Genomic DNA, 25,504 nt, shown 5'->3' on the forward strand with positions numbered 1-25,504 from the left:
GTGGGCACGGATGTGACCTTCATGCAACTCTTCATCAGAGCACTTCCTACCTTCCCTCTCTCCTGTGGTTCACACAGAGCCCACGTCATAGTTCAGCCCATTATCATTTGATCTCTAAATAAGTCACCTTTTATGATCCCTTCAAGCTGCAATAATGCAAGTGAGGCAGCTTGCACATTCTTACAGAGTAGAAATGGGCTGGCCCTGGTGAATGGAAAACTACCCAGTCCTTAGCTAGGTAATGAGGGCTATTTAGGGCTACATGGTCATATCTTCGGTACTTGTGAAAGGCAAAAGTCAAGTTTCACATACACAAGGAAGTATTACTGAAAGGTTTGCTTCAGCTTGGGGAAGAAGAAATTACTGAGAAAAGAGAAAAAGTATAAATCCTCTGATTTAAGTCCCATCACAGAACTGAGGCTAAGAAACAGAGATTTGGGTATGGTAATTAGCACCCTCTCCACCTCAGGCTTGCTAACATTATTATGCAGGGAGTTGCTCGTATAATGGACTGTGGTTTCCACTAAACCATAAGTGATACAGGAGAACACGTTTCCAGGACTAGTAAAAATTCTTAGAAGAATTATTCAGATATTCTCATCCTTAAATCCAACCCTGAGCTATGCAGAAGCAGCATTCTATATGTAGAAACAAAAGAACGAAGCACCAAGACCTGAAATCAAATAAAAGCAGCAGAGGTGACAAATAGCAAGGCAGGGAAAAAAACCCAGTAAACCCAACCCCACAAGAATGGGTGCAAACCTCCTTGCAAGAGGGTAATGATCACCCACAACCACCAGGCTGGCTCACTCATGGGAGCTTCAGCATGTTAGATGAAGAGAAAACACAACTGTTCCTGAGAGCACTTGGTTGTAATTCCACTAGATGTCAATGCCGCAGAGCTCATTTATCCCCAGGCTTCCAGGATGCCAGTCTGTATCCCCAAGCAAGGCATAATTGGATGCCCACTTGGACAAATATTTGCTTTTACTTAAAACCAAATCTGCTTCAGCCAGTTAAGTCTGCCCTCCTCAGTCGACTACTCGAGGTACCAAAACCCAACCACTCATAAAATACACATTTCAAGCTCCTCTGTGCAGCATTTGCTTTGTGAGCAGCTGGGGACTGAATTCACTCAGGAGGAGGAATGGACACAAAACACAGAAGACTCAGTAGTGCTCCACAGCATAGGCAGCTGAGGATGAATGCTGGGCCCTGCTGTAGCTGTATGGTAGCCTTTAGCCAGTTCTATTTTAGGTTTCCCTGAAAGCTGCTGGGAGCTGTCATTTGTGAGGAATGTGGCAAGGTGCTACACACATTACACGGAACATTACAGATTTAGTTCTCTGGGACACATTTTTCAGGGCAACAACTTGATATTCACCAAGCCTTATGTGCTGCTGTACCTGTAACATGCAAGGACAGCACAGCTCTGGAGATGATAATGCCAGGAGCCCCCTCTGCTGGGGTTCACATGGACAGGAGCTGAAAGGTAAGGCAGGTTTTGGGTGGCTGCTGGCAGACAGCGAGCATGCTGCTCAGGAGGAATAGCTGCAAGCACTGGGTAACAAGCTATTAAAATCTCAAATATTGTGTTTGTGAAGGAGTCTCCTGCCATGCAGGAGAGTGAAGTGCATGCGGATTACAGTGCACTTGATAGTCCAAATGAGACTGCAGGGAACTCTTTGTGCTTAATTTAATTCTTAATGCACTAGTGGGGCCCACCTAGACTGCAGGACCTGATCGAGAGCATGAAGCATGCAAAGTGCAGCTGAAAGAAGAGGTTTCCTCAGCTGAGACCATGCAATTTATCATTAATTGGGTTTTCAACAGTGAGTGGCACTTTCAGAGTTGTGTATGCCCTGCAAATACAATGTATGTTTTGTATTTTATATACGTGCTGATATTACATCACAAATCAAGGGGATGGATTTCCCCAGGCTGCTCACCAAGAGCCCTGTACAGAAGAGATTAAACAAACCAGATAAGGACAAGTCTGTACTAAAAAGCATAAAAACCTAAAATCACTAGTCATTTTTGAAAGCATAGGACTGGCAGTGAACAGTACTATAGGTGATATGATCCCAGATTATCATCTCTTCAATACAGGTAATATAAAAAAAGAGAAAGACTGGCAAAATATAACATACTGGATGTGTTTCTAGAGGCTGCTTCAACAGGAGATCTCCAAAAAGATCTTCACAGTACTTTGACATCTTGTACTGCTGGTATTTGCTGGAAAAGATGATATTGGTTAATCTTTAAATGTAAAAAAGAAATCACTATTACTCAGCAAAACAGAATACTACTAAGTAATGTAGACATCCCAAATTATATACTGCCCACTTTCTCTCGATCGAGAAGTATTACTTTAATTATACTGTCAATAAAAGTCTATTATCTGACACAGATGAATTTAATAAGACCAAAAAAGTAGATTAACTGAATCCCACACAGCTAATGGAATATCCAAATATATATTCCTCAGCTTTACCACAGATAAAAATATTGCCATTATTACGCTAAAGATTGACTACTATATTAAAGCACAGTCTCTCCAGTATACCTGCATATCCCTACAGTTTTCAAGTACACTCAAATCAGCATTTTTGAGCTCTATCACCTTTTTTTTACATTGCACTACAAATAATAAAGATGAGCACTATATACCTGCAGTGATTTTCAAATGAAAGAATGACAGGATACTCTGATGTAACAAATGCTGTTTCCTTAATGGCTTGAATTACATCCTATGAAATGCAATAATAGGATTCAAATTAGAACAGATGAAATTACAATCATAATGAAAGAGACTTTTTTGTTCTCCACGCGACCCTGAGAAACTGAGAGCTGAGTCTCAAATGTGCCAAGTGAAGCCAGAACTAGAACAAACCATTCTTCTCTGTCCCCCTGCAACAACCTGGACTCAGCACCCAACCGGTGCCTCACTGCACCTGTAGCAGCGGTGGCAGCTTCACCCAGAACCCATCAATGCTACCCCTGGATCTGCTGCCATCTTCTCTTGCCAGAAGAATTTTAACTTCCAGAATAACTCCTGCATCTTCAGGCTTTTTCCACAGCTTAAGAAACTTCTCAGACAACAGAGAAGATATTTATTCTGTGGTACAAAGAGCCACACGGTGTGAAAATAGGGGGCAAAAGAAGCAAGTCTGCTTCCTGCAGTTTCTGTGGAAAGGCAGATGTAACATGAGGGGTGTATGATGTGAGTCAGAAATGAGCCCTAAAGTCTGGGGACAAGATGCAATGTGTCAGTCCATCACTAGGGAGCAGCATCTGGGTGCTGAGGAAGGAAGGGTGCCCTCCATGGATTCTTGTCTGGGGGTTCTACAGGGCTTACTGTCATGTGTAGAGGTCAGGCATTTACCTTGAAAAGAATATCTGTACACATTGCTTTTCCATGTGTTATTATTGGTTCTTGGTCTTCACCTTTGCCATCCCAACAGTCCAGCTCAACACACCTGAAGACCCAAGAAAAATGATGTCAGCTTCCTTAGTGTTCCAGTACAGGATAGATACTTCAGACACATTCTAAGCAGTGATGTTACAAAGCAGTTTTGGGAATGGCACAATTCCTTTTAAGCTGCACACGTGTAATTTCAGACTGCTTTCATAACTTTGGGTACCCTAAATACAGTATGTGTGGGTCAATACATTTACACTTGAACAATAATGTTTTTAGCACTGTAACGCTCTTCTAATTTATTTTGCTTACTCAGATAACTGCAACACATTCTGGTACATCATGAAATTAAGCAGGAAATCATAAACTGATTCTCATTGACATATAAACTTCATCACAAAGCAGAAAACCTTCTGAAATTCTTCAGTTGTCACTTGAGATCAAACTTGTCTTACTCAGAAACTCTCTCCTGACATCACCTACTACATTTTACTGCCTTTTAATGCTTTTTGTGAGAAAACCAGTGACTGACATATGCATATTTTCATTTACCACACTAATATATTCATACATGCAATTATGCAATGTATCACCACCCAGGTATATTACATAGTTTTAAGGTATTAGATCCACAAATATCAAAGGTTGTTATCTCCTGCTTCCAACCTGCATCCAGCCAAAAGCACTTGTCTGTACATCTCCACCGAAGACTTGCCACCAAACTGCCTGCCTGTTAAATATGTATTGTGAGAGGAACTGATGAAATAATGAGCCAAAGGATGGTCCATTTCTTGATATAATTCCAAACGGTCCAGGAAAACTGGGGCATTTTCATCTGACATCAAGTATCTGCAAAACCCATCACTTGATATGACGCCTGGAAGGAAGAAGAAAGCATGGTAAATCACTACTAGAAATCTATAGCGGGCAGGAATCAATCCATCTCACAGAGCAGCAACCCTAGCACAAAAGCTGTATTTACTTAGGTTTCTGCAAGCAAACAGAAGCTCTCCCCTTCCTGTGCTCCAAGCTGACCAACCACTGGTGCAAACTCTGTCACTGTGTTCCCAGATAAAAGTATCACATGTCCATCTATCTCAATATCCTATGCCCAGCACTCACCATTAGTAGACCTAAGACATCAAAAGGATGTGAAGAAGGCAAATAAGTAGCAACATCTCCTCAGAATATTCCCAGCAATTTTGGGCTTTGGGACTTTGTGAGCCAGAAACTCTGAGCTTGCATGCATCAGGCTTCTACGGTACTTCTCTCCCTTCTTTCATCTTTAGCCCTCACTTTGCTACGTGGCTGCTAATCAAGCTTGTAGCATGTGCAGAGATATGTTCTCCACTAACAAAAACAACTGGAGGTGTAGTTGACAACACCTGCAAATGTCCATTTGCAAAGCATTAGGAATATCTAAGACACCTTCAAGTTTACTGTTTGAAATACAGGTTTATTCCTTTATAATGAAAAGCAAGCCATTTTCTACAGTGAACATGGGACATACAGTAATTCAGAGGACAGAACACCTTTCTCTTACTTCTCTGATTTTATAAGCTTCAATGAAGTATAAAAAAAATCAAGTGATAAATGTTAATGAAAATAAAGTAAGAATAACCAGTACTGCAACATCACTTTTAAAGTGGCCAAGAGACTGAAGAATTATCTGGGGTAGGGAAGAAGGGGTTACTCACAAAGAGTCACTGCAGAGAGTGGTTATCCGGCACTAATTTGGAGATTGCTTTCCCTAAAGTAATGTACGAACACTCAGGTATTGTTAAGGCACAGGTTGCAGCAGTCCTGGTTTTATTCTGTTTAAGACTTCTTTTTTCTTACAGAGAGAACTGCAGTAATCCTGCTTTTCATTCTGCTCCTAACTTCCTGAGAAAATCCTCTACTGGAGCTTACATTTTCTCTGCTTGGTGTCAGCCAGAGGTGAACTGTTCTGGAACATCTTATTCCAATCGTCTCATCTGATTCTAAGTTTTAGAAGCAGGGGGGAAAAGGGGGATAAAATGGAATTTTTAGCTGTAAGAATGTTTTTATTTTGTTGATCACTGAGAACTTCAATGCAGGGCACAAACCATCTAAGATTCTATGTACTTTTAGTCCATCATCTAGTGGGAAAAAATCACAAACAACAGCTGAGACATCAGCAACTTAACAGAGCTCAACAGACCACCCTTTGTATATTGACATGCACTGACCAGGTGGAAGAATTTGACTTAGTAGTGTTCCTGAGCAAAGAGGAGCTGCTATTTTTGCAGAATGGATAAGAACTGGGAGCTAAGTTCAAGCACTGACACTTCCAACACCCACAGCAGCTCAGGACATGAGCTCTCCAAGAATGGTTTGTAAACACTTCTTCAAGCTTCTTGCTCAAAGAGAACACTTTTCAGTGCACTCACAGAAAACACCCTGTTCCAAGCTAGACTGCTGTCCTCAAGCTTGATACAGATTATAAGGTGGATGCACATCCAGTGGTGCACATGGTAATTTTAATTTATATTTTTTATTTTTACACAGTATCTGTACAGCTTTGCAGCCCCTCTGAGACCATGGCCACATGCATGTTGCCTTATTGCTAGAAGGAGTTTCCATGTTGTTCCCTATTGACACGACACTAGCCTCTCCCATTTTGTATCTGTAGCCACAGTGTAAACTCCATCAGGGAAATAATCCTATAAAAAGCCACTAATTTTAAGGGGGAGATATTTTTCTGCAGATCAGTTTCCTGATCTAGTTCACTGGGGGCCACACAAGTGCTTGCCCCTGACCACAAGGACTGTAAATGCCCTTTAAAACGTTTGGATGCTTCAGAATGAATTCCCCAAGTGCCTAAACCCAGCGAATACAGAATTCCCTCCCCCATTTACCTTTACTCTTCAAGTCTTCATCTGGCTCATATGTCTCAATTATCTGCATTGCTCTTTTTGTGTCATAAAAGGGAAATAAAATTTCATTGAGCCGAGGATCTCGTTGATGCTAAGGTTAGAAAACAACGGAATTCAGCAAAACAATATAGTGCATGGCTATCATCCAAGAGCATTTCATTACTGCAGATGAGAAAGAAAGAAGTGGACATTTAAAAATAAAAAAAGAAAAAAAAAAGAAAAAGCCCTAAAACTTACAGACTATTGAACAGTAGCTTTAGCTTTAGACAGAAAATGAACCTTATCTTTCATAGGAAACCTAAGAAGTTTACAGATAAGAATATTTCAAAAGAACAATCCAGTGCAATCATATACTGGTCTTACTCTTGCTTGTTCATGAAAATAATGACTGCACGTGATAAGGGTGCCAATGAGATGTTGAAAATAAATGGCTAAATGACTTCTCTTTGTCAATTCTCCCTCTTCCTAATCTGCTTTGTAAGGTCATGTGAACTGACAGACTTGACTGATGGCACTGTAATCGCCTCTGTAAAAATGCGTGTCTTCAGCAGTATCTACAGCTAAAGTACAAATTAGAAGTAAATTAAAGCTATACTGTAAATACAGAATTTGAAACCTGAGTTTAGAAATATGCAGCTACAGATGATTGTTTGTGAATCTGGAAACACACTGTGTTATTAACTACTCAAAACCCAGCGTAGGTTCTTAAAATTAATATGTACCACTTAAAAAGAGCTTCACAGTATCATCTCTTCAATTCACAGAAATTTACCATATTAGGATTTCATAAGATATGTAATATTTAGACACAATTTAGCAGTGATTTCTAACACACTACTAAGCCTCAGAGGTTTTAAGTTTTCACTGATAATGTGCTGTGTAACTTTTGGTTTTCTCCATGCTGGATTAGAGCTGCACACTGTGTGCCTGATTCTCCATTAAAAGAAAACTAAAAATGGAATTGAACAGAGTAGTGGCATGGAAAAGCAGATGCAATAAAATAAAGAAATAAATATGACTGTGAAAACACTCTTTTCCCCCAGTAGGTGCACAGTTTTCAAGCTTTAGTTTAAGCAGAATTCAGAAGTGTAACAAGCCAACCCATATTGGTGATCAGTAATTTGGAGGGGACAGGATGGTGTCGATATGGCTTGGCACAGCACTATCAGCATTTGCTGTAATTCCTCATGTGTAAACTTTTGGACATTTTTTTCCAAGAAAAAAAAGCTATATCCAATCAAAAATAAGCACTTGATCTCTTTTCTTACAATCAATACATTGGTGCATGTGCTTAATTAATTCCAAGAAATTACAACCAATGCCAAATTAATCTTTCAAGTAATGCTACTGACAGTGTACAGCATTTAAAATACAGCAGTTTGATTCACTACAGATCATCTGTCTGGATATCTAAGTAAAACTCAGATGAAATATGATATGAGAGCAGATGAATGCAGGACATCACTTGCTAAGCAGCACACAACAGCAACACAACACTGGCATGCAACAGTACAGTCTATTGTGACAAATGACAAGCTTTATACCATTAGTGACAATACACCACTCCAAAAAACTGTAAGAAATAGTAGGGAAGGTTCTTAAGAAAAGTGCTCTTCCCCACTCACTTTCTTCTACAGTTAGTCATAAGCAAACAGAAGAAAATAAATGGGATAAAGCAAAAACTCTCCTCTTGAGAAAGAGCCCCAGAGTTATCAGAAGGAGCTAAGAGCAAAATATTCTTGTGGCAACAATCATTGCTCATGATCAATTTTCCATCTGAACAAAAGCAGATCTTTATGTTTACTTAGCTTAAAAATAAAGCAAAATTGATAACTGATGAAGTTTTAAAAAAGGAAGAATGCTTACTAGTGTGTCTTGGGGAAATGTTCTACACTACTGAGCTTGTTGGCACAGGAAAGTTTTAACACAAAAGCTGACCGAAACTAAAAGCATAAAGTTTCATCTAGGAAGACAACATGCCCCAGGATTAATTGTGTATGTCCAACAAAGCTGCACTTAAGTGTTCTAGTTACCAGATCGGCCAGGACACCCTTACACTTGACATTCTTAACCATATGAGGGAGAACCATCTAAAAGCATAGGGAGAAGGAATGCCTGGATGGTCATGCAAAGAGAGAAAGACCATTTAGCGCCCCCAGTTTGGCCTCCAGACTCCTCTTTGAGCAGATACAAAGTGAGATACACAGCAGTTGTTCATGTGCTGGAACCAACTGTGCCTCTTGAATTCGTCCTATGCAGTGGTAAGAAAAGTGTCCTTTTGTGGAGATGAGTAACAGAGGGAGACAGAGCAAGCGAGTTGGAAAGAGAAAGGATGAGCAAGGAAGTGGGAGAGAGGGGGATAGAAAGGGATCTCCTCATACCTTCTTCCCAGAAGAAAAGATGAGTCCTGGTCAGCCTATTGAATTTCCATTTGACAGTTTGCAGGAACAAACTCAATAGCAGTGATTTCAGTCCTTTTGCTGCTACATTTTCTGTTTTTTCAGAATTTGACTTTAAAAAAACATGACCTAGACAAAATACTCTGTGCTTGACAATAATTCAACTTCTAAAAACTGCCCAGAAGTTTTAATTCCAATATACCATTAAATCAGCTGTCAGGCAGCAACATTTAAAAGTCGAACTGAAACAACAGTTTGGAAAAGCTCCAGGAAAGCAGCTCACCCTCCACTCAAACCCAGTAACGTATCCTCATGCTCCCTTAGAAACCCGTAACACTTAGAGCTTCTGCAGCATGCCTCAGAGGTTACCGAATTCAAAACTATTTAGGTTAAAGACTCTGCCAAGTAACTCCCCTCTCCTATATAATGATAATCATCTTTTTATATTTTCCAGCATTAAACACCACTGCTAATTGCAGTGTTGGCCAGCTGTCAAGGGGACAGAAATGATCACTTCAGAAGGGAGATTCTGGGTCATTCAGTGCCTTTCAAAACATGACCAAAACTTTAAACTCTATTTGGAGACCAAAAGACTTCCAGCACAGAGGCAAAGGCATTAGTTTCAGTCATCAGAATGAATGTCCTATTCTCTAAATCCACTTCACTAATTTTTTCCAGCTCTGGTCACCAACTAAAAGATCAACTATAAGATTTCTAATTGCAAAATGTGTGGTATTGATAACGATGTAGCCAACATGATGCAGCTTTCTCAAATATTGCCCATAAAATAAGACTTCTAGTTCTGTAAAAAGAACTGCTCAACCAATACAAACCAGAGAGCACAGTAATTAAGTTTAAGTTTTTAACCAGTTACTGGAGATAGCCAGGAAGTTCTTACAAGTGCTGGCAGCTCTTCTGCAGGAGTTTGGCCTTCAAGGAAGTGCACTTAAAAGTAATTACAAAGATCAATTTAAAAATAAAGATAAAATAATAATTTACTAAAAAATGAGGATTAACACTAAAAAAACAATCAGAAGGTGCTACGGTGCAATGTTGGGACAGGGCTGTGTGCTTCAAGCAATAAAGTGTATCTATCACTACAAGAGAATTGGGGGCTAAGGACTTTAAGGGAATAGTTTGTAATTTAGATCAAAACGTTATCTTTTCTCTCTTCTATGCAGAAGCAAAAATGACATGCCTCAGCTATGACCCCAGTCCTGCAAACATTAAGCCACTGTGACAAAAGAACATCTCACAGCAATAAGATTAAGCATGTGCTCCAATTTGTGAATAGAGAGAACTATGTGGATACGAAACAAGGCCCCAAGTATGTAACCATTAGTCCTGAAGCTGTTGATCTTCTCACTGTCTTTTCTTTCTGAATACTCTTTCTACATGTAAATTCAGTTTTGGTGAAGAGTAAGGCATGCATTCCTCCCTACTGAAAAAGAAAATTGCACTCTAAGTTTGAGATATAGGGAACTTACTGCTTAAGTTCTTCATATAGCAGCATTAGATATATAAATAAACATATATATAATTCTATAAATTCATATGAAAAATATAAAATAGATTTATACCTAGTAAAATAATTTCAGATGGAGAGATTTTTTGGTAATGCACCCTAAAAGATCATGAAGAGGTAAAGCAGTTATCCATGTTATAGATGACAAGAACCTACTGGTACAAAATCAAGTCAAATGTGCCTATTTCTCACATGATTATCTTGTTAGGTCTATATAGTGCATTTACTGTTGCAACTCTGAATGAGTCTTCTATAACTTACTGTGCTTTAAGGATAGGAATAAACCCAACCCCACACTGTTTATTGAACTACTTTGCACACTCATGATGTTTTTAAGAAATATTAAATACTTTTGCCAACAACTGTATTCTGGAAATACAGCAATAAAAGTATTTCCTCTTATTCTACACACATAATATTTTAAAAATCATATACAAACTCTTAAAATATCCTCTTAGCTCTTAGATTTGTAATAGATTGAAATAATACTGTCGAGAAGAATCAAACCACTGTATAGAAAAGCCTACTTCATTTTTTCTGTTATTCAGAAGGACTAGTAAATCTATTTTATTTAGCTGTGGCCTCCAGGTAAAGTAATTGCTTATAATAAGATACTGGGTGTATTTTAGTCAAAACCGCATTGAATGTAACAGTATAAAATGTATACAACATACACAACATACAACATAACACAACAGCAAGTAATCAACAGATGCAATCTGCAAAGCCAACATGTAGAAAGCACAACATACAAGGTTGAAGCTGATTTTTGCACCTGGATGTTACCATAATGGAAAGATCAGCGGATCAAAAGCACAGCAAATAATGACATGATTCATGCAATGGAAAGATTGGAAGAAGCAAGCCACTGCAGACAGACTTGTATGGTAGTTAATGTATGAAAAAGCTTACTTCATTTAGAAAGCTCACTAATTGGTCTACCGTTAAATAATCAGTTTTGTCTCCATTGCTGAAAAGAAATTTATTAGAGAATGTAAGTTTTCATATATGATGCTACAGTAGGTATGATTTACATGTTGACATTGTTGATACTTTCAAAACCACCTACTTTTCTACCTGAAGTAGCTCTATAATCTCAAAATGAACAGTCACAGAAAACATACTAACTGTCTATGCTTGGCACAGCTTATCTCCCATACTTCCTACAACTTAACAAACATTACTTCATAAAACAACATGTAAGTCCTCCAGCTGAGAATAAATTGAGTGAAGAAACGTTTTACACTTCACATTTCTTATTTAATTTCATTAGTTCACGTACTGTGTTAATCACCTAAAGGAGCAAGTTAAAATTACAGTAGTTAGTAAAGCCAATGCAAAAAAATAAAGAAGTTCCAGGTGCTTCCTCTAACTCATGTAAAAGTCGCTCTAAAATACAGAGTGAACTTTTACATTAACAATCTGAGAGGGAAGGAAGGGGAAAAACATAGACTTGAGTTTGTCTTAAAAGCATCGCTGATGCTACTAGGATTCAAGGTTAGACAATCTTTACGGTTTCTGTCACTTTTAGTTACAGACTAAAAATACAGCAAAATGAGTTTAAAGCAAGATTATATTAAATTTGAACTTACATCTTCTTGAAGAGGTCCTCTATGTCAGTTCGGGGACAAATCTTTTGGGTGAGCTCATAAAATTTCTCGTAAGTAAATGCTGCAGGCTCAATTTCATCATTCTGCAACAAAATGCAAAGGTACATTTATCCAGAAACGGAGAACTTGTAAGGCCTTTTGCCAAGAGCATATCAAGAAAAAGCAACCAAGAGTTGGTTTACCTCTTGACCTAGAATACGTTTACCTAGTTTCCTTTGTATTTTCTGAAAACAGGTCTTAATTCATCTTTATCATAGATCTATTTGTGTTTATCTTCTGACCTCACACTGAGATTAATTCTATGTAACACAGAACTGAAAAAACTGTCTTTTTCTTCTGAAGCTTAAAAAAAACCCCAGAAGTCCAAAATAATGTATATTTTAATGTACAAATTTCAGGATACTGAAGCCAAGGAACATTGAGAAATAAATAAAAGGTAGCCTGTTACATAAAAAAGGGGAAGCCTCACCTAAGAGGTTTAAGAACCACTCTATCACACAGATTTAATTACATTTTGGCTTTGGTAAACAACCTGCAGTGATTAGGAAGTTACCCATGAACAACAGGCATGTTTTTATGTGATGCAAATGACTTCGATCACAGATACAGATGTGAATGATAGTATAGCAAAAAGTTAGTCAAAACCACTAAATACCTTTCCACTTGGAAGACCTAATTCCTTAAGTGCCTGGAAGATCACTTTTTCTGTTTTACCTGATGCAAAGGTTCTGGTAATGCTGAAACAAAAAAGAGTGGAGAAAAAAAGAGAAATATTAGTCACTTTTTAAGCAATCTGTACTCTCCTGCTTTTACTGCCAACATTCTCCTCTGGCTTCAGCTGATGAATGTAAGCATCTTCCAAGTAATAGTGCAGTCAAAAAAGTGCTCTAAGCTTCACAGAGCAGCACTGCTCTGCCCGCAAGCCATCCATTAGAAAATGTATCAAAATAATGAACTGCAGAAAGAGCAAAAGAGGTTATTTTCTTCCTCAACGCACTTGGATACAGAGCCATGCAAAGCATTCTTCTGCTGGCTCTTCTAATGTCTATGCAGAGATAAATGATTGTGCTTAAAAAGTAGCAGATTCTGTAAGTGAGGAGACTCACATCTCCATCCATTCCCGACTGTGGTGACTTCCTTCCCAAGCACCCATGAAGCAGGCATGAACCATTCCAATGGCAGCTTCCTTCCTCTTCCCTTTTCAAGCAGTCGCTGCTAGCAAGAGCCCCACAGCTGCATGCCAAATCTCATTCCCTGCTCCCTTGCCCACTGCAGGGCTGTCTCCTTGGAACGCTCCCTCACCTTACAGCTATTACGCATAACACATTTAGGTAGGTCTCAACTGAAATATTTCCACCAAACACATAAACATCATCTTCCTCCTGCAAAATGGGTGATTGCACATGTATGTGACTGACAAACTCGTTTCACTTGAAATTAAATAAATCCAATTAAAGCTTAGCTATTTGATTTGATTAATGCTGAAGTCTTTGGTCTACTTCTGTTTCCATTTGAGAGGAGTTTGAATAACCTCTAACTGTGGAAAAGTAGATCCAAACTTGACAGCTCTTCCTTTTGATAAGGGTCTAAACTATAATGACGTGTCCCACAAACTCTTCATTTCAGTGTCTCAATCTGGAGAGAAAAACCGAAGTCTGTATCTAACATCTATTTCTAATGCCAACAAAACCTGTACATTGGGACTCTATAGTTGCCTGATTAGAATATGTTGCTCTTCATGATTGAGACAAACATTTGCTGAGACTTTTTGTTAATCTCACACATACTAATTTCATGTGGTGAAAGATGTGAAAACAAACTGTTGCTGTTATTTGTTGCCATAGCAATTCACAGTTGTTTTACTCTCCAAAACACTCTAAACTGCCTATGTAAATATTTTCATGCTAATAAAATTCAGATCAGGAAGTGAAAGATCAAACAATGGAATAATATTTTTAGAAATCTTGCTCTTTTTTCTTTTTTTCTTACAACAGTTTGACTTCTACATCCCTATTTAGTCACCTAAATCAGTTATTTGATTTTCCAAAGCTGATAAGAACCAAGATATTTTCATTAAAATACAGACTGAGTTTCACTTCAGGCACTAGTTTGTCAAAGAAATCTCAGATGTCTATTTTTCTACTCATTCTAAACACACACTAATGTTTCTCTACAATTTACAACCAATCTCCAGCCCTGTAAAAAATTATGTCTGTTCTAATGAATCGTACCCCAATAATAAACGTCATGTAAAATGTGTAATATGGGTGTAAGTAATTTGTCAGAAACTGTGAGCCAAGATTCCACGGCTGCAGGGAACCTATTTTTGATGCCAAACTGGTTTTTATTTCACCAAAGATGACAGCAGACATAGCAGTAATTTGTAATGAGAGCAACAGTGTAGAAAAGATTGCATGAATCAAAAAAGATTGTAAAAATACAGCATGACACTTTCATTTTGCTAAGGATATTGTAAATAAAATTCATTTTCCCTCTATCAGAAGAGACTTCATCCTAGCAGATTTATATTCACCTTGTTATGTGCCTTGGAAGAAAATAAGGCTACTTCAGATGCAGGCAAGTTACTGGTTGACAGATACCTACAGGTGTTCACTCATGTTCTACAGAGGTTTGAGGCTTTTTATGGCAATATGTCAATGTACTTCCTTATAAATATTAAAAATATTCCCAAATCTGGGACTGAGGGGTATTAATCTGTCATGCTTGTTGACGGATTCAATGACTTGGTTACTTCAGACCTTCACACTGAATCATTACTTCAAAAATCACGCCATCACATGACCTGTTCAAATCCATCTTTATCACAGTTCCACTGAATTTATCAGTTTGGCTAGAACTGACAGTACCACTGCACAGTCTGCACAAGAAATCATCTAAAACTATCATTTCTCTTCATCAGAGATTGTAGGGAGGACAAGAGGTAATGGGTTCAAACTGAGACAGGTTGGATATAACAAAGAAGTTCTTTCCAACCACCGTCGAAGTATTGACACAGATTCCTTCCTGGCACTCTGGAGTAATCAATACAAAACATATTTACTAAAAAAGTGTCATTTCAAATTAACTTTATTAAACCACCGTAAAACAGATTTAAGCCTCATTTATCAGAATTTAGCTTTTTCTTTTTTTAATATATTTTTATAGTTAGATGCTAAATCAACTTCAATCCTTTTAAATGTAGTTATAAAGGGATAAGCACAGATTGAGCAGAACTAATTCCTGAACAGGCTCTAGCTGAACAGGTGCCACTTGGACATGTAGAAAATCCATTTTCTGCCAACAGAAAGCTGCAGAAACCAAGTCGGTTTTTTTAACCTTTTAAGTTGTCACTTACAGTACTGTTAACATCTGAAAACACACAATATCTTACCAATGCCCTGTCCTTGTAAGATCTGTAGATGTAGTTCTAGACTTTGCTAAAACTTATTAAAGGCCAAAAGACAAAACTGGTGCTCTCATTAGGCTTTTGCACTATTGACTGTCAGAAATTCTTCCTTCCCAAACACAGTAGCTTGATAGTAATAGATCTGTGCCCCAGAGTACATTAAAATCCCAAAGCAGTTGAGAAGAATCTTCATTACTCTGCAACCCCCAACTGTACTAACAAGGAGTCCGGAATATTGATGTCATTTACCACGGACAACCTAAGGATTTTCACCTTCTCAAGGCTCATCATTCCCTATGGCTGCAAAAAATCTGTCTTAAACCTGAAAAGAAATGCAAGGAGCTATGATTTCCCAGGTAAGATCTTTTTTCCCTCAGTGTATTACTGCACTTCTGTGTAAAAATTAAATACAGGTGATCTTGTGATAAACATTCCTACAGCTTAAGAGATCTGCTGGGCATTCTGTTTCTGAGAGAATAACCTTCCTGTCTGTATTCCCAGAGCTACAGTTGCTACAGGAGTCCCTGAGCAGCCAGAGGAGATGGAGGTTTGACAAAGTAGGACTGACTAGATAACACTGTATTTAAAAGCAGCTATATGGAAGGGCTGACCATAGCAATCTGGAGATCAGTTGAAATGTAACATCAGAGGTTTACACCAGTGGAAAGAGTTACTGAGGGGAGGCTTGGGTAAACAATGTGAAACTTGGTGCACCTTGCAGAGCCATTCTGCCCACACTTCCCAGTGCTTCCTGGCTTGCCTTCCTCACACACATATCCATCCCCTTATGCATCTACCTCCCTCTGTTCCCTCTTTATCTCCCCCCACTCTTTCTCTGCACTAAGTGTTCGTGTGAGGAGGAGGGAAGCAATGAAGTCTCCCACATCCCAGGCTGCCCAGTGCTGAGACCCCTGGGTGCCTGTGTCCCATTTCATGATAACCAGCTGTTGCTGATCAGGCTAATCTCATGATCTTGACATCCTCCATCAGAGCTCCGATTCACCCGCTTTTCTAATGTAGGTCTACAGCACAAACTGATTCCTCCCCCTGCCTTCATTCACATTTCTCCTGTACAGCTTTCCTCCAGCCTCACTGACACCTTTCCTAGTGCTTTCAGTAGGTGATACAGCGCTTCCCAGATGAGCCCCAAAGATTAGACACATTTCACCCACAACAACATAGCGCATTTCCTGGATCATCCAGATGTAAAGAAGATTCAGCTGCCCACTGCACAACATGGAATAGTAGATCCCTTACAAATTTATAAACAAACAACTTCTGCAAGAAGCTGGAAATGGTGCAAATTTGAATTTAAAGGTTTAATACACGGGGAGCAGTGGACTGGGCTGTCTTCAGTGCTGAAGTTTGTGTATGCACCGGTTTCTGCATACACACACCAGTGTGCTGTACTACAACAGAGAGAATTTATGCCTTGCTAAATGTGACATAAAATATTTCAATGCAGAAAACAGTTTCAGATGAGGTAGCGCACTATAAATTCGTACTGAGGAATAAAACTCTATGTTCAAACACGGGCCTAAAGCTCTGAAGTCCTGAAAATGAATTTGCCTGTGTAGTATTGCTCCCTCATCGTTATCCTTCAGCTGATACTCCTTATGGGGCTTCTGCACAGAAGATGCCTCATGGCAGTTTAGTTTGAGAAATACGCAGGGGCTTGGCAATGTGAAAGCCAAAAGATTAATAGTGAAGCAGCTTTAACACTGTCAAGGTGTCACCTGAGTCATGAAACTAAAGGAACCTGGAAGGCAGCATGGCAGGCCCTTTGTCTTTTTGCAGATTCTACAGATCCAAGATCCTCTCTTTCTCCCTTGGGAAAAAGCCCCATGTTCTGAAGCTTATCTTACAAAGCCTCCTTCTTGCTCCCTTCTGTGAGTTTTAATTTATGAAAAGCAGCATGCCCCAAAAGTGTGGTTTTCACATACTGCATGAAGAGGAAAGAAGCTCAATGTATCAGCAAGAATTAATTTCTAGAGCAGGAGGGGGCAGAATTACCGCCTAGCCAGAGAGCACTGAAAATCAGTAACTTGTAAGAGTTAATGGCTGTTCAGAAATACGCTGTTGTAGCTTTCCTGTTACTGACAACGGCTAACCCAACAATTCATTTACCATGTGGAGAAAACCAAATATTATCCTGGGGGTTCCTATAAAAGCAGAAGTATTTTTGGCAGAGCTGTATCTGTCTCCTTTACAAGGAACTACATTTTAAATTGTACCTTTTTGTCCTCTATTCAACTGGCCTGCAGGCCTTTATGGTTCTTTTGCTAAGTATTTTATGAAGTTTTATAACTGAAAAACCCATCCTGGAGTTTGAAGAGTTCTAAGCTGAGAAATCTGATGCTCTAAGTGACTTTGAAAACAATGACAAGCACTCATATCTTCATTACAATGGACTAAGAAATTACTAGGCTGATAAGAAATCCGACCTAGTTTACCAAGGAGGTACAGAACTCAGCTAAGTATATCTAGTTCTGTACTTATTTTTACATATGTACTAGTAATAGAATTAATATTATATTTCATTATTAAGCCACAGAATTTTATTAAGATTATACAACCAGTACCTGATAAAAACTGGAACTCCCAATTGTGCTTACCTCCGAACTGGAATTTTCCCATTTGTGTTTGTTAGAAAGGCCAGCTTCATCCAGCTGAAATAAAAATGAAAGATTTCTCAGATATTTATTAGAATTGGGATCTAGATACTTGTATTTACTTAAGATTATTGCCATGTCTGTGAAATAAGTACAAACAAATAATTGTTCTGTAATAAAAACATTTTTCTGCAACCCTTTAGTGCTCGAGGCAGTTCTTTAACTGCAAAAGCAAATAGCAGCCAAAAAGAATCAGTACATCAATCAACACAAGTGAGAAGACAAAAAAGACTCGGGGTTTTCTTTGCAAATGCATCAGTGAAAGAGCAAACCAGATTATAATTAAAACATATAATATCGATAAATCAAATCAACTGTTGTAAATTGTCTTATATTTTCTCATGGACAGGTGCCAGATATAGACTTGAGATCTCTTTTGGTCATGATGAAACTAAACTAATTTAACACCATTTTCTTTATTACACTTGTTTGTGATTGCAAATGTTGAACTATGAAAAAGAACATAGTTTTTGTTTAAATTCCAAAAAGGAAAATATAAGGACAGAAAAATAAAGGAGAAAGGGGAGGAAATAAAGTAACTTACTGTTTCTTGAGACATGTCATTGGACTGACATTGTTAGCTCTAAAGTTATGTATGATGGATCCAAGCCCTTCTACCCATTGCTGAAAAACACAAAAATACAGAAACACTAAATTAGGAAAACTGAAGAAGGGAAAAAGAGTTAAGTTTATTTTGGGAGAAAGCTCTTCTTCCTTGCAGCTATGGATAATGTTAATAACCTGAGTGGAGGAAAAAACTGCCCACTTCACAGCTTATAACACCACAGACAAGTCCAGCCACATTTCACCCATTACTATTTCATCCTTCACTAAACAAAGTGATCGTGCTTTTCATTCCCCCAAGTGCTACATGTAGCATCAGCGCTGCTATTAAACCAGTTTATTACCAGCAGAGGCGAGCAGTCCACTGATTGATTTATCAAGCCTTCTACTTATAGCCTGTATAAACATATGCCTGCCTTTCAGCTTTGGCTGGCAATATTAGCTATTACTAAGCAACATTATACAATATGCAATGACATGTTTAAATGGTCCAGTTTAGAAAAGGAATGAAACAAAATATCAATAAGCCAGAGCAAACCACAGGGAGACACAATTGTTCTGGGGCACTGACCTCATCTAACATCCCGTTACATATTCAAGCCCTGTTTGCTTTCTTGCTTTCAACCTTAAAAAGCAGAACATTCCAGTAACCATTGGGATGACTTTCAGCCAACAGCAGCATTACACCACTTACTTATCTAATTCCTTTTTATGGATCTGTTTTTCTACTATAGCTTGACATAGACTTTTCAGTAGTGTATAGAAGAAGCATAAGGATTAGACCCTAACATGAACACTCAATGATTTCAGCAAGAATCCTGGCAGGATAAAGCTATAGGAGGAGAAAAGAAAAATGACAGCACTACAAGCCAAGTGTGATCTCAATTATGCCATTGTGATTCTAGGATTATTCAACAGATAATTTACACTGGTGGAACTGAGATGGGATTTGGTCCACTGCTTAACATTAACCTTATGAATAAAGAAGCTTCTTGCTTCCAGCCAAATTCTGTGCATGCAGCTTGAACTGACTTGGGCAGGATCCAGAATTTGACACTTATAAATAGATGCAGATGAGTGTATTTTTCTTTTCATGAATGAGTGCTGTACATCTGCAAAACAGATGGAAAAAAACATCATTTATATAGGAGGAATACTAACATCTTTGGGAAATGGCATATTGTAAACTGCAGGCAGTAAATCCCTATGAGCTAAAGCAAGGTCTAAGGTGTAAATTCAGGAGATAAACACACTTAAGCACACTTGGACTTAGATGATGCATTACAAGCACAAACTTCTTTTTAAACAAGAAACTGTTCATCAGATTCCCTCAAAAATAGACCTTACAAATCTGTTTTGCTTTAGGAAAAGCAGCCTTTTACTAAGACATTTATGAATAATTAAATATCCTTTTTCAAATAACCTTTTTAAGAACTACTGCATAAAATATGCATACAAATAGAGTAAGTGTGTATCTGAGAATCATTTGAAAACAAAAGTCTGACTTTTGAGAAAACCTGTAACTTGAGCTTAGGAGTGGTTTTGAGCTTGAAAAGAACCCAACAGTAACAGTCTGCCTTCCATTTATTCATGCAGTTGGGAAAAGAGATGACTTAGCATTCATAGTATGGACGTACCTAGGAATACAAAGAAAGCAAGGTTCATGGGGAGAGATAATATTATTTGAACTGATATAACTGGAAGCCATTGACAGACACAGGGAACACTTCTCTTTTGCCACAAATGTTCCCTCACCTAAGACGATATAGGGATAATTTCAGGATAAATGCCTGAACAAATCTTACATACATTTTAAGCTCCGAGAACTGTCAAAGTTCAACTACCCACACTTGGGTTTTTGTGGTTTGTTTGTGGTTTTGTTTTTGCTTTTTAAACAGTAAAATGTAACATTACTGCTGCATTAACACTCCCACAGCTATACTAGAATTTATCCTGGAATGATCTGGATTAGTTTGTAGATGATAAAAAGCGCCTCAGCCTTTCAGCTGCTGACCCATGCAGTAAAATGGGATATGCACTGCAAACAAAAAACCCTTGCAAAATCAAATTGTGCAAAATAAATATTATGAATAACCTTCAGTCCTTCAAAACCCCCATTTTTTTTCTGCTGAGAAACACCTTTGGAGCAGTACTGGCAATGTCACCGTTTCAATAGGAAATAAACACACACAGATCCATTCGGATTTGAAGGCAACAGATTACAACTACACCAGGTATAACAAAATCTAACATTTCCAAGTAAGGTTACCCAGCACTCAGTGCTGAACTTACTTCTGTACATCAAGAACAGCTGTCAAAAAGGAACACTGCTAAAAAAAAAACCCCAAACCCAACCAACCAAACAAGTACGGACAGAAATCAATGCACCAGCCACTTGCCAAGTAATTTCTTTGCAGGAGTTTTCCTGATGATTCCCACTCTAGAGGGCTCCCTAATCTTTTTTTCAATGATAATGCCCTTTCCTGATAGAGATGCCAAATCAGGAACTGCATTCTCTTGCACTGAAAGAGCACAGAACTACAGCCAAACACTGATGAGCGACAAAAGCAACACATCTCTGTCCATCTATGAATCATCTTTACATTGGCACGATGTCCCCTGGGCAAGACATGGCACTTGGAGAGACACATTTGCCTATCTGTTCCACACCACACTGCTGCACTACAATGTACCATCTGGCTGCATGTACTTCAGTGTGGGGCTACAGCACTTCTGGAGTGTTTCATCAGATATTCCCCACAGTTACCAGCTGGCCCTAAATTAACTAGGAATAAGAGCTGAGGTAAAAAAAAGTAAATCCTTCTGGATTGTGAACATACTATATAGAGGCAAAATGATGTATGATGAAAACACTTCCTTATCCATAGGTTAATACACAGGCTCAGTGCAACACATTCACATTCTGTTCTTCTGCCAGAGCAGTCTCCAAATAACAACTCTCTTTATGATCTCTTTCAAGACACTGTGTCCCAGTGCACAGATATTCACCAAATGTCCAAAACCTTAGAACTCTGACAAATGTCGAGCTGACAACATATTGCTTTCGTGAGAGCAAACCATTCCCAAATTGAATGTACACTTGTCTGATGACCTTGTGAGGGGGATAAAAGAAAAGCTCAGATTTTTCTCAGCTAACATGCTACGAAGAATATAGCAGCAGCCTTGCTTGTATGCTATGAAAGTACTTCTTATTTTACAGGTGAAGCTGAAAGACCTGTAAACCCATGTAAGTAAACAGGGATAAAGAGCCTCGATTCTCTTCTTTTGTGCTCAGCATTTCCAAATCGCTGCCTCTCCAAAGAAGAGAAATCCTACAAGGTGAAATTCTGAAATGAGGCAGATAGGAAACACTTCACTTAGGTCTCACAGAAAGTAGAGTTACAAAATGTTTTTGATAGAAATACAGGATACATTTGATTCTTACTGATTCTAGTGCTAAAATATTTTCCAATTTTCAAAATATGGCTCAGTACCTTTAATATTAATGTAACTCTTGAATTTCTTTCTACATATCAAGAATTATCCCAGATTTATACCAAAGAGGAATCTCGGCCCTGCTATCCAATCCTAGAGAAACAACTAGGATTGATGAAAAGAAACAAAACCAAAGACAAACATACCTTAAACACAGACCCTTAGGTTGACACAAGAGGTCAAAATCTAAGTACACTGCAGGTTGGAATAAGCAGGCTGTATTGGTTTTCTCTATCAAGGTCTAACATTAATACGTCTTTAAAGAGAAGGTGCAAGAAAAACTCCTCTTAGAAGCACTCTATCAGCTTTTGCTATAGTACTCAAATGCTTCTGAGGCACTTAGTGACCTTGTGTTAACCAGGGTTCATTGATGAAGCACAGGCAGCAAGGGCAGGGCAAACAGATAAGTTTGGCCTCTCAGCTCTCTTTTAGTCATCAACCTTTGATTTTGGAGGGTTAAAAAGGGCAAAAACTATGACCGGCTAAAAGTCACTGTAACCTACAGCTCATGACATTCTAGACAAGGTCATCCATGGCTTATTTACAGAAGAGGTCAGTGTTATCCAGACCTCTTGAGATTTGACTTCACTTTTTCAGTGCAGTCTCTCCACAGCTGCACTCAATGCCAGCATCAGGAGAGCTGGGGATGCAAGGAGACACTGCCCTCTGATTCTGGCATTCAGTGCCTGTGACCGGCTGTCAGAGTCAAGGGCTTGAGAGCTTGAAGGTTCAGGAAACCCAGGTTGTATAGAGCCATGTTTCCCAACTCTTCCCAGGACAGACACGGGCTGGAGGGATCCCTGGTCCTCTGCCCTTATTCAGCGATGCTGTGACCAGTAGATGTCCCTCTTCTCTCAACGCAGATGCCTCAGCAGTAATTTTTACTATGAACATCATTGAACCTCTAACATAAAGACAGCAAAAGTGAGGAGATGAAATGACAGTGTAAAACCTATCCCCTACCTGACCAGCTGCAGCACAGACTTGCATGACATTGCTGTGAGAATTCCATTACAAAGATAAAAGGGACTCGACTATTTCATCGGGAAAGCTGAGGCTCACGCACTACTCTGCATCAGGAGTGGCCTGATGTGTCCAGGCTGCCATCACCCTTAAGCAAAGCCTTCCACCCCGGAGTGACTTTTCTGGCATTGGAGGGGTCTACTCTGGAAGTGGCTGGAAAACTCACTTTGGCTGTTTTTGTATACAAACCAAGACAAACACAGCGGAGCCTTACACAGTGAAATCAACCTCCTGGCTATGGAGAACCAGGGCTCCAGTTTCCAAATTACTGGTAATTCTGCAGTGGCATAGCCAAGAAAGAACACAAAAAAGCTGAAAAGTACATTGAAATCACAGCCATTAACTGCAGGCTGGCTGGGATATGAAGATTTCTCTAGAGAACATGGTATTACATACTTGGCACAGGGCTACCTGAACATGTAAGCAGTGGTCATATATTTAAGACAGTCATAGTTTAGAAATGCTTATCAGATAGGCTATGAGACACAAGCCTTATATTAACATAATGGGACACAAAACAGCAGTAGACTTGTAGAGTTCTGTTCAAGTCTGTTCTGCAGGTTCCTTGGAAAGTTTTGCTTTGAAACATCAAAACAAAGCTATGCGAAAACAGAACTTTTCTGCAATGTAACTGTGGGATATGCCCATGGGAATCTTCTCCTACCTTCTAGTTGCTCTCCTAGCAATCTGATTTGGGCAAATACTTAATAGTTTGTTTCATGGAAAAAAAGCAGAGTCAACTTAAACAACTTTTTCTGTAAGTCAAAAAGAGCCATATAGCAGAAACAGCAACAAACCCCATCAGCCTGGAGTGCTCCATCGTACCAAAACCACAGTGGTCCATTTAGCCATTTTAGACAAATTGGAATAAATTTAGAAATGAAAAATACTATTCCAAGTGAGAAAGTGAGATATTTAAGAATGTCAAAATGACACGCTTTCAACTGCAGTCATCTTTGATGCTGTATGATAAAGCTGCATTTTACCTTTATATTGTTTGTCAGCATATGAGTAATGAAGCATTTCAGCACATGCCATTCATTCTGGTGCCTCTCAGGTTAGCTGTCAACACGTGATTTGCTGTCTCGGTGAAACACTTGTAGAAAATACCTATTTTCTGTCAAATCCAGCTATGCCAGTGTAAAAGGTTACTCCACTCTCCTTCGCATCCTGTCTCCCCTGTGGCTGCTCTCATCCCTACCTACCACAAGCACTTCCCAGAGCCAGGTTATCTTCAACACTGCTGCGAGCTTTGCTCCTAAATAGGCGACATGAGCTTGATGTTATGGCTTTTCCTTGAAATGAATTAGGAGTGTTCACATGAAGTCCTCTGCCAGCAGGGCAGTGCAGACTGTACTGTCTGGCTAAAGCGCAAAAACTATCAGCTGGAGAGATGGTCCTTCCCAACAGCACAGCTGGATCCGGGAGAGAACAACTGTCAGGACAAATTTATCCCTGATGTGCACTAATATTAAAGAATGTAAAAAGAGCTGACTTGACTTAGGTTAATCTTTTAAGTTCAACTCCTTAATGCGTTGCCAAAGTGGATGAGAAAGACAAGAAGTCCAGATTTTGGGTTGCTGAACTACAACAGCTTTATTGGACTTAGGCCAACTTTGGATAGGCAGCCTCTCATCAGCACTGCGCTAAGGAAATTCCCCCCCAAATACTGGCCTTTTCAAATGTCCTAGATTGAGGAAAGCAGATTATCGTATTACTAGGGGCACAGAAAGTCCATCTGAGAAGTAAAAAAGATACACATACACACTCACACCTCTAATATGTGTTTGTGTATGTTTTAATTTTAGCTCACAGTAACTTATAAATTTATTTAATCAGGATTCCAAACATTAGGTTTTAAATTCCTCCTTTTACAGCCTCTCTTTACTACCACAGTGGAATTACTTTAGGAGTGGACCATGACAGCTGCTTGCAATCAGAGACAGAGTACACCCTATTTTGTGGTTGTTTTAAGAGTGGAAATGAAAACAAATTTCTCAGCTGAAAACACCAATAGAATTTAAGTAGATAGAATGTAAATACCAGAGTTGGAGCTCAGAGACAAGTGGAAAGATAATAAACACACTCTTGTTGCTGGAATAGCTACACTTGGAGCTCAGCAATGACTTGGCCAACCCTGCTGAGCACATTGCCACAAGAGGCGATGGGGCTGCCCTTGGGCAGAGATGATGCAGATCACAAGAGAGAGCCTGTGAGGAGCCCTGCCTGGAGCGGAGGGTTCACCGCTGCCCACAGCATGCCCACCCCCGAGGGACTGCCCCCACCCTCTGCCACCCTGTCCTAAGGGACCTGGCAGAATCTGCTTCCCACTGATAGCCTGAAGCAGCCAGGAACTTGCCTTCATTTTCTTCTTCTGTCACGGTTACTCAGCTCCATTATAACCCAGCCATCAGTGAGTAATAATTACTTCTTTTCCAATTGTAATTATTATCTACAGAAGCAGAATAACTTTTTGTCTTTTTTTGTGGGCA

General features: G+C 39.1%; 1 protein-coding gene across 7 annotated transcripts in view; it reads right to left on the reverse strand.

Moving 5' to 3' along the window:
* Positions 1-25,504, reverse strand: part of PLCB4 (phospholipase C beta 4) — a 197,205-nt gene that overhangs the window by 55,529 nt on the left and 116,172 nt on the right. For all 7 annotated transcript variants that reach the window (XM_030490897.2, XM_030490895.2, XM_030490896.2 and 4 more), the window contains 10 exons: positions 18,475-18,554; positions 17,874-17,927; positions 12,508-12,589; positions 11,835-11,935; positions 11,155-11,212; positions 6,301-6,409; positions 4,088-4,298; positions 3,386-3,479; positions 2,671-2,750; positions 2,151-2,235 (listed from right to left, as the gene is read on the reverse strand). In XM_030490897.2, coding sequence (XP_030346757.1) covers positions 2,151-2,235; positions 2,671-2,750; positions 3,386-3,479; positions 4,088-4,298; positions 6,301-6,409; positions 11,155-11,212; positions 11,835-11,935; positions 12,508-12,589; positions 17,874-17,927; positions 18,475-18,554 — 954 coding nt within the window. The remainder of the gene's footprint in view (positions 1-2,150; positions 2,236-2,670; positions 2,751-3,385; positions 3,480-4,087; positions 4,299-6,300; positions 6,410-11,154; positions 11,213-11,834; positions 11,936-12,507; positions 12,590-17,873; positions 17,928-18,474; positions 18,555-25,504) is intronic.

The sequence above is a fragment of the Strigops habroptila genome, chromosome 6 (genome assembly GCF_004027225.2).
Source record: "Strigops habroptila isolate Jane chromosome 6, bStrHab1.2.pri, whole genome shotgun sequence".
Lineage (NCBI taxonomy): Eukaryota > Metazoa > Chordata > Aves > Psittaciformes > Psittacidae > Strigops > Strigops habroptila.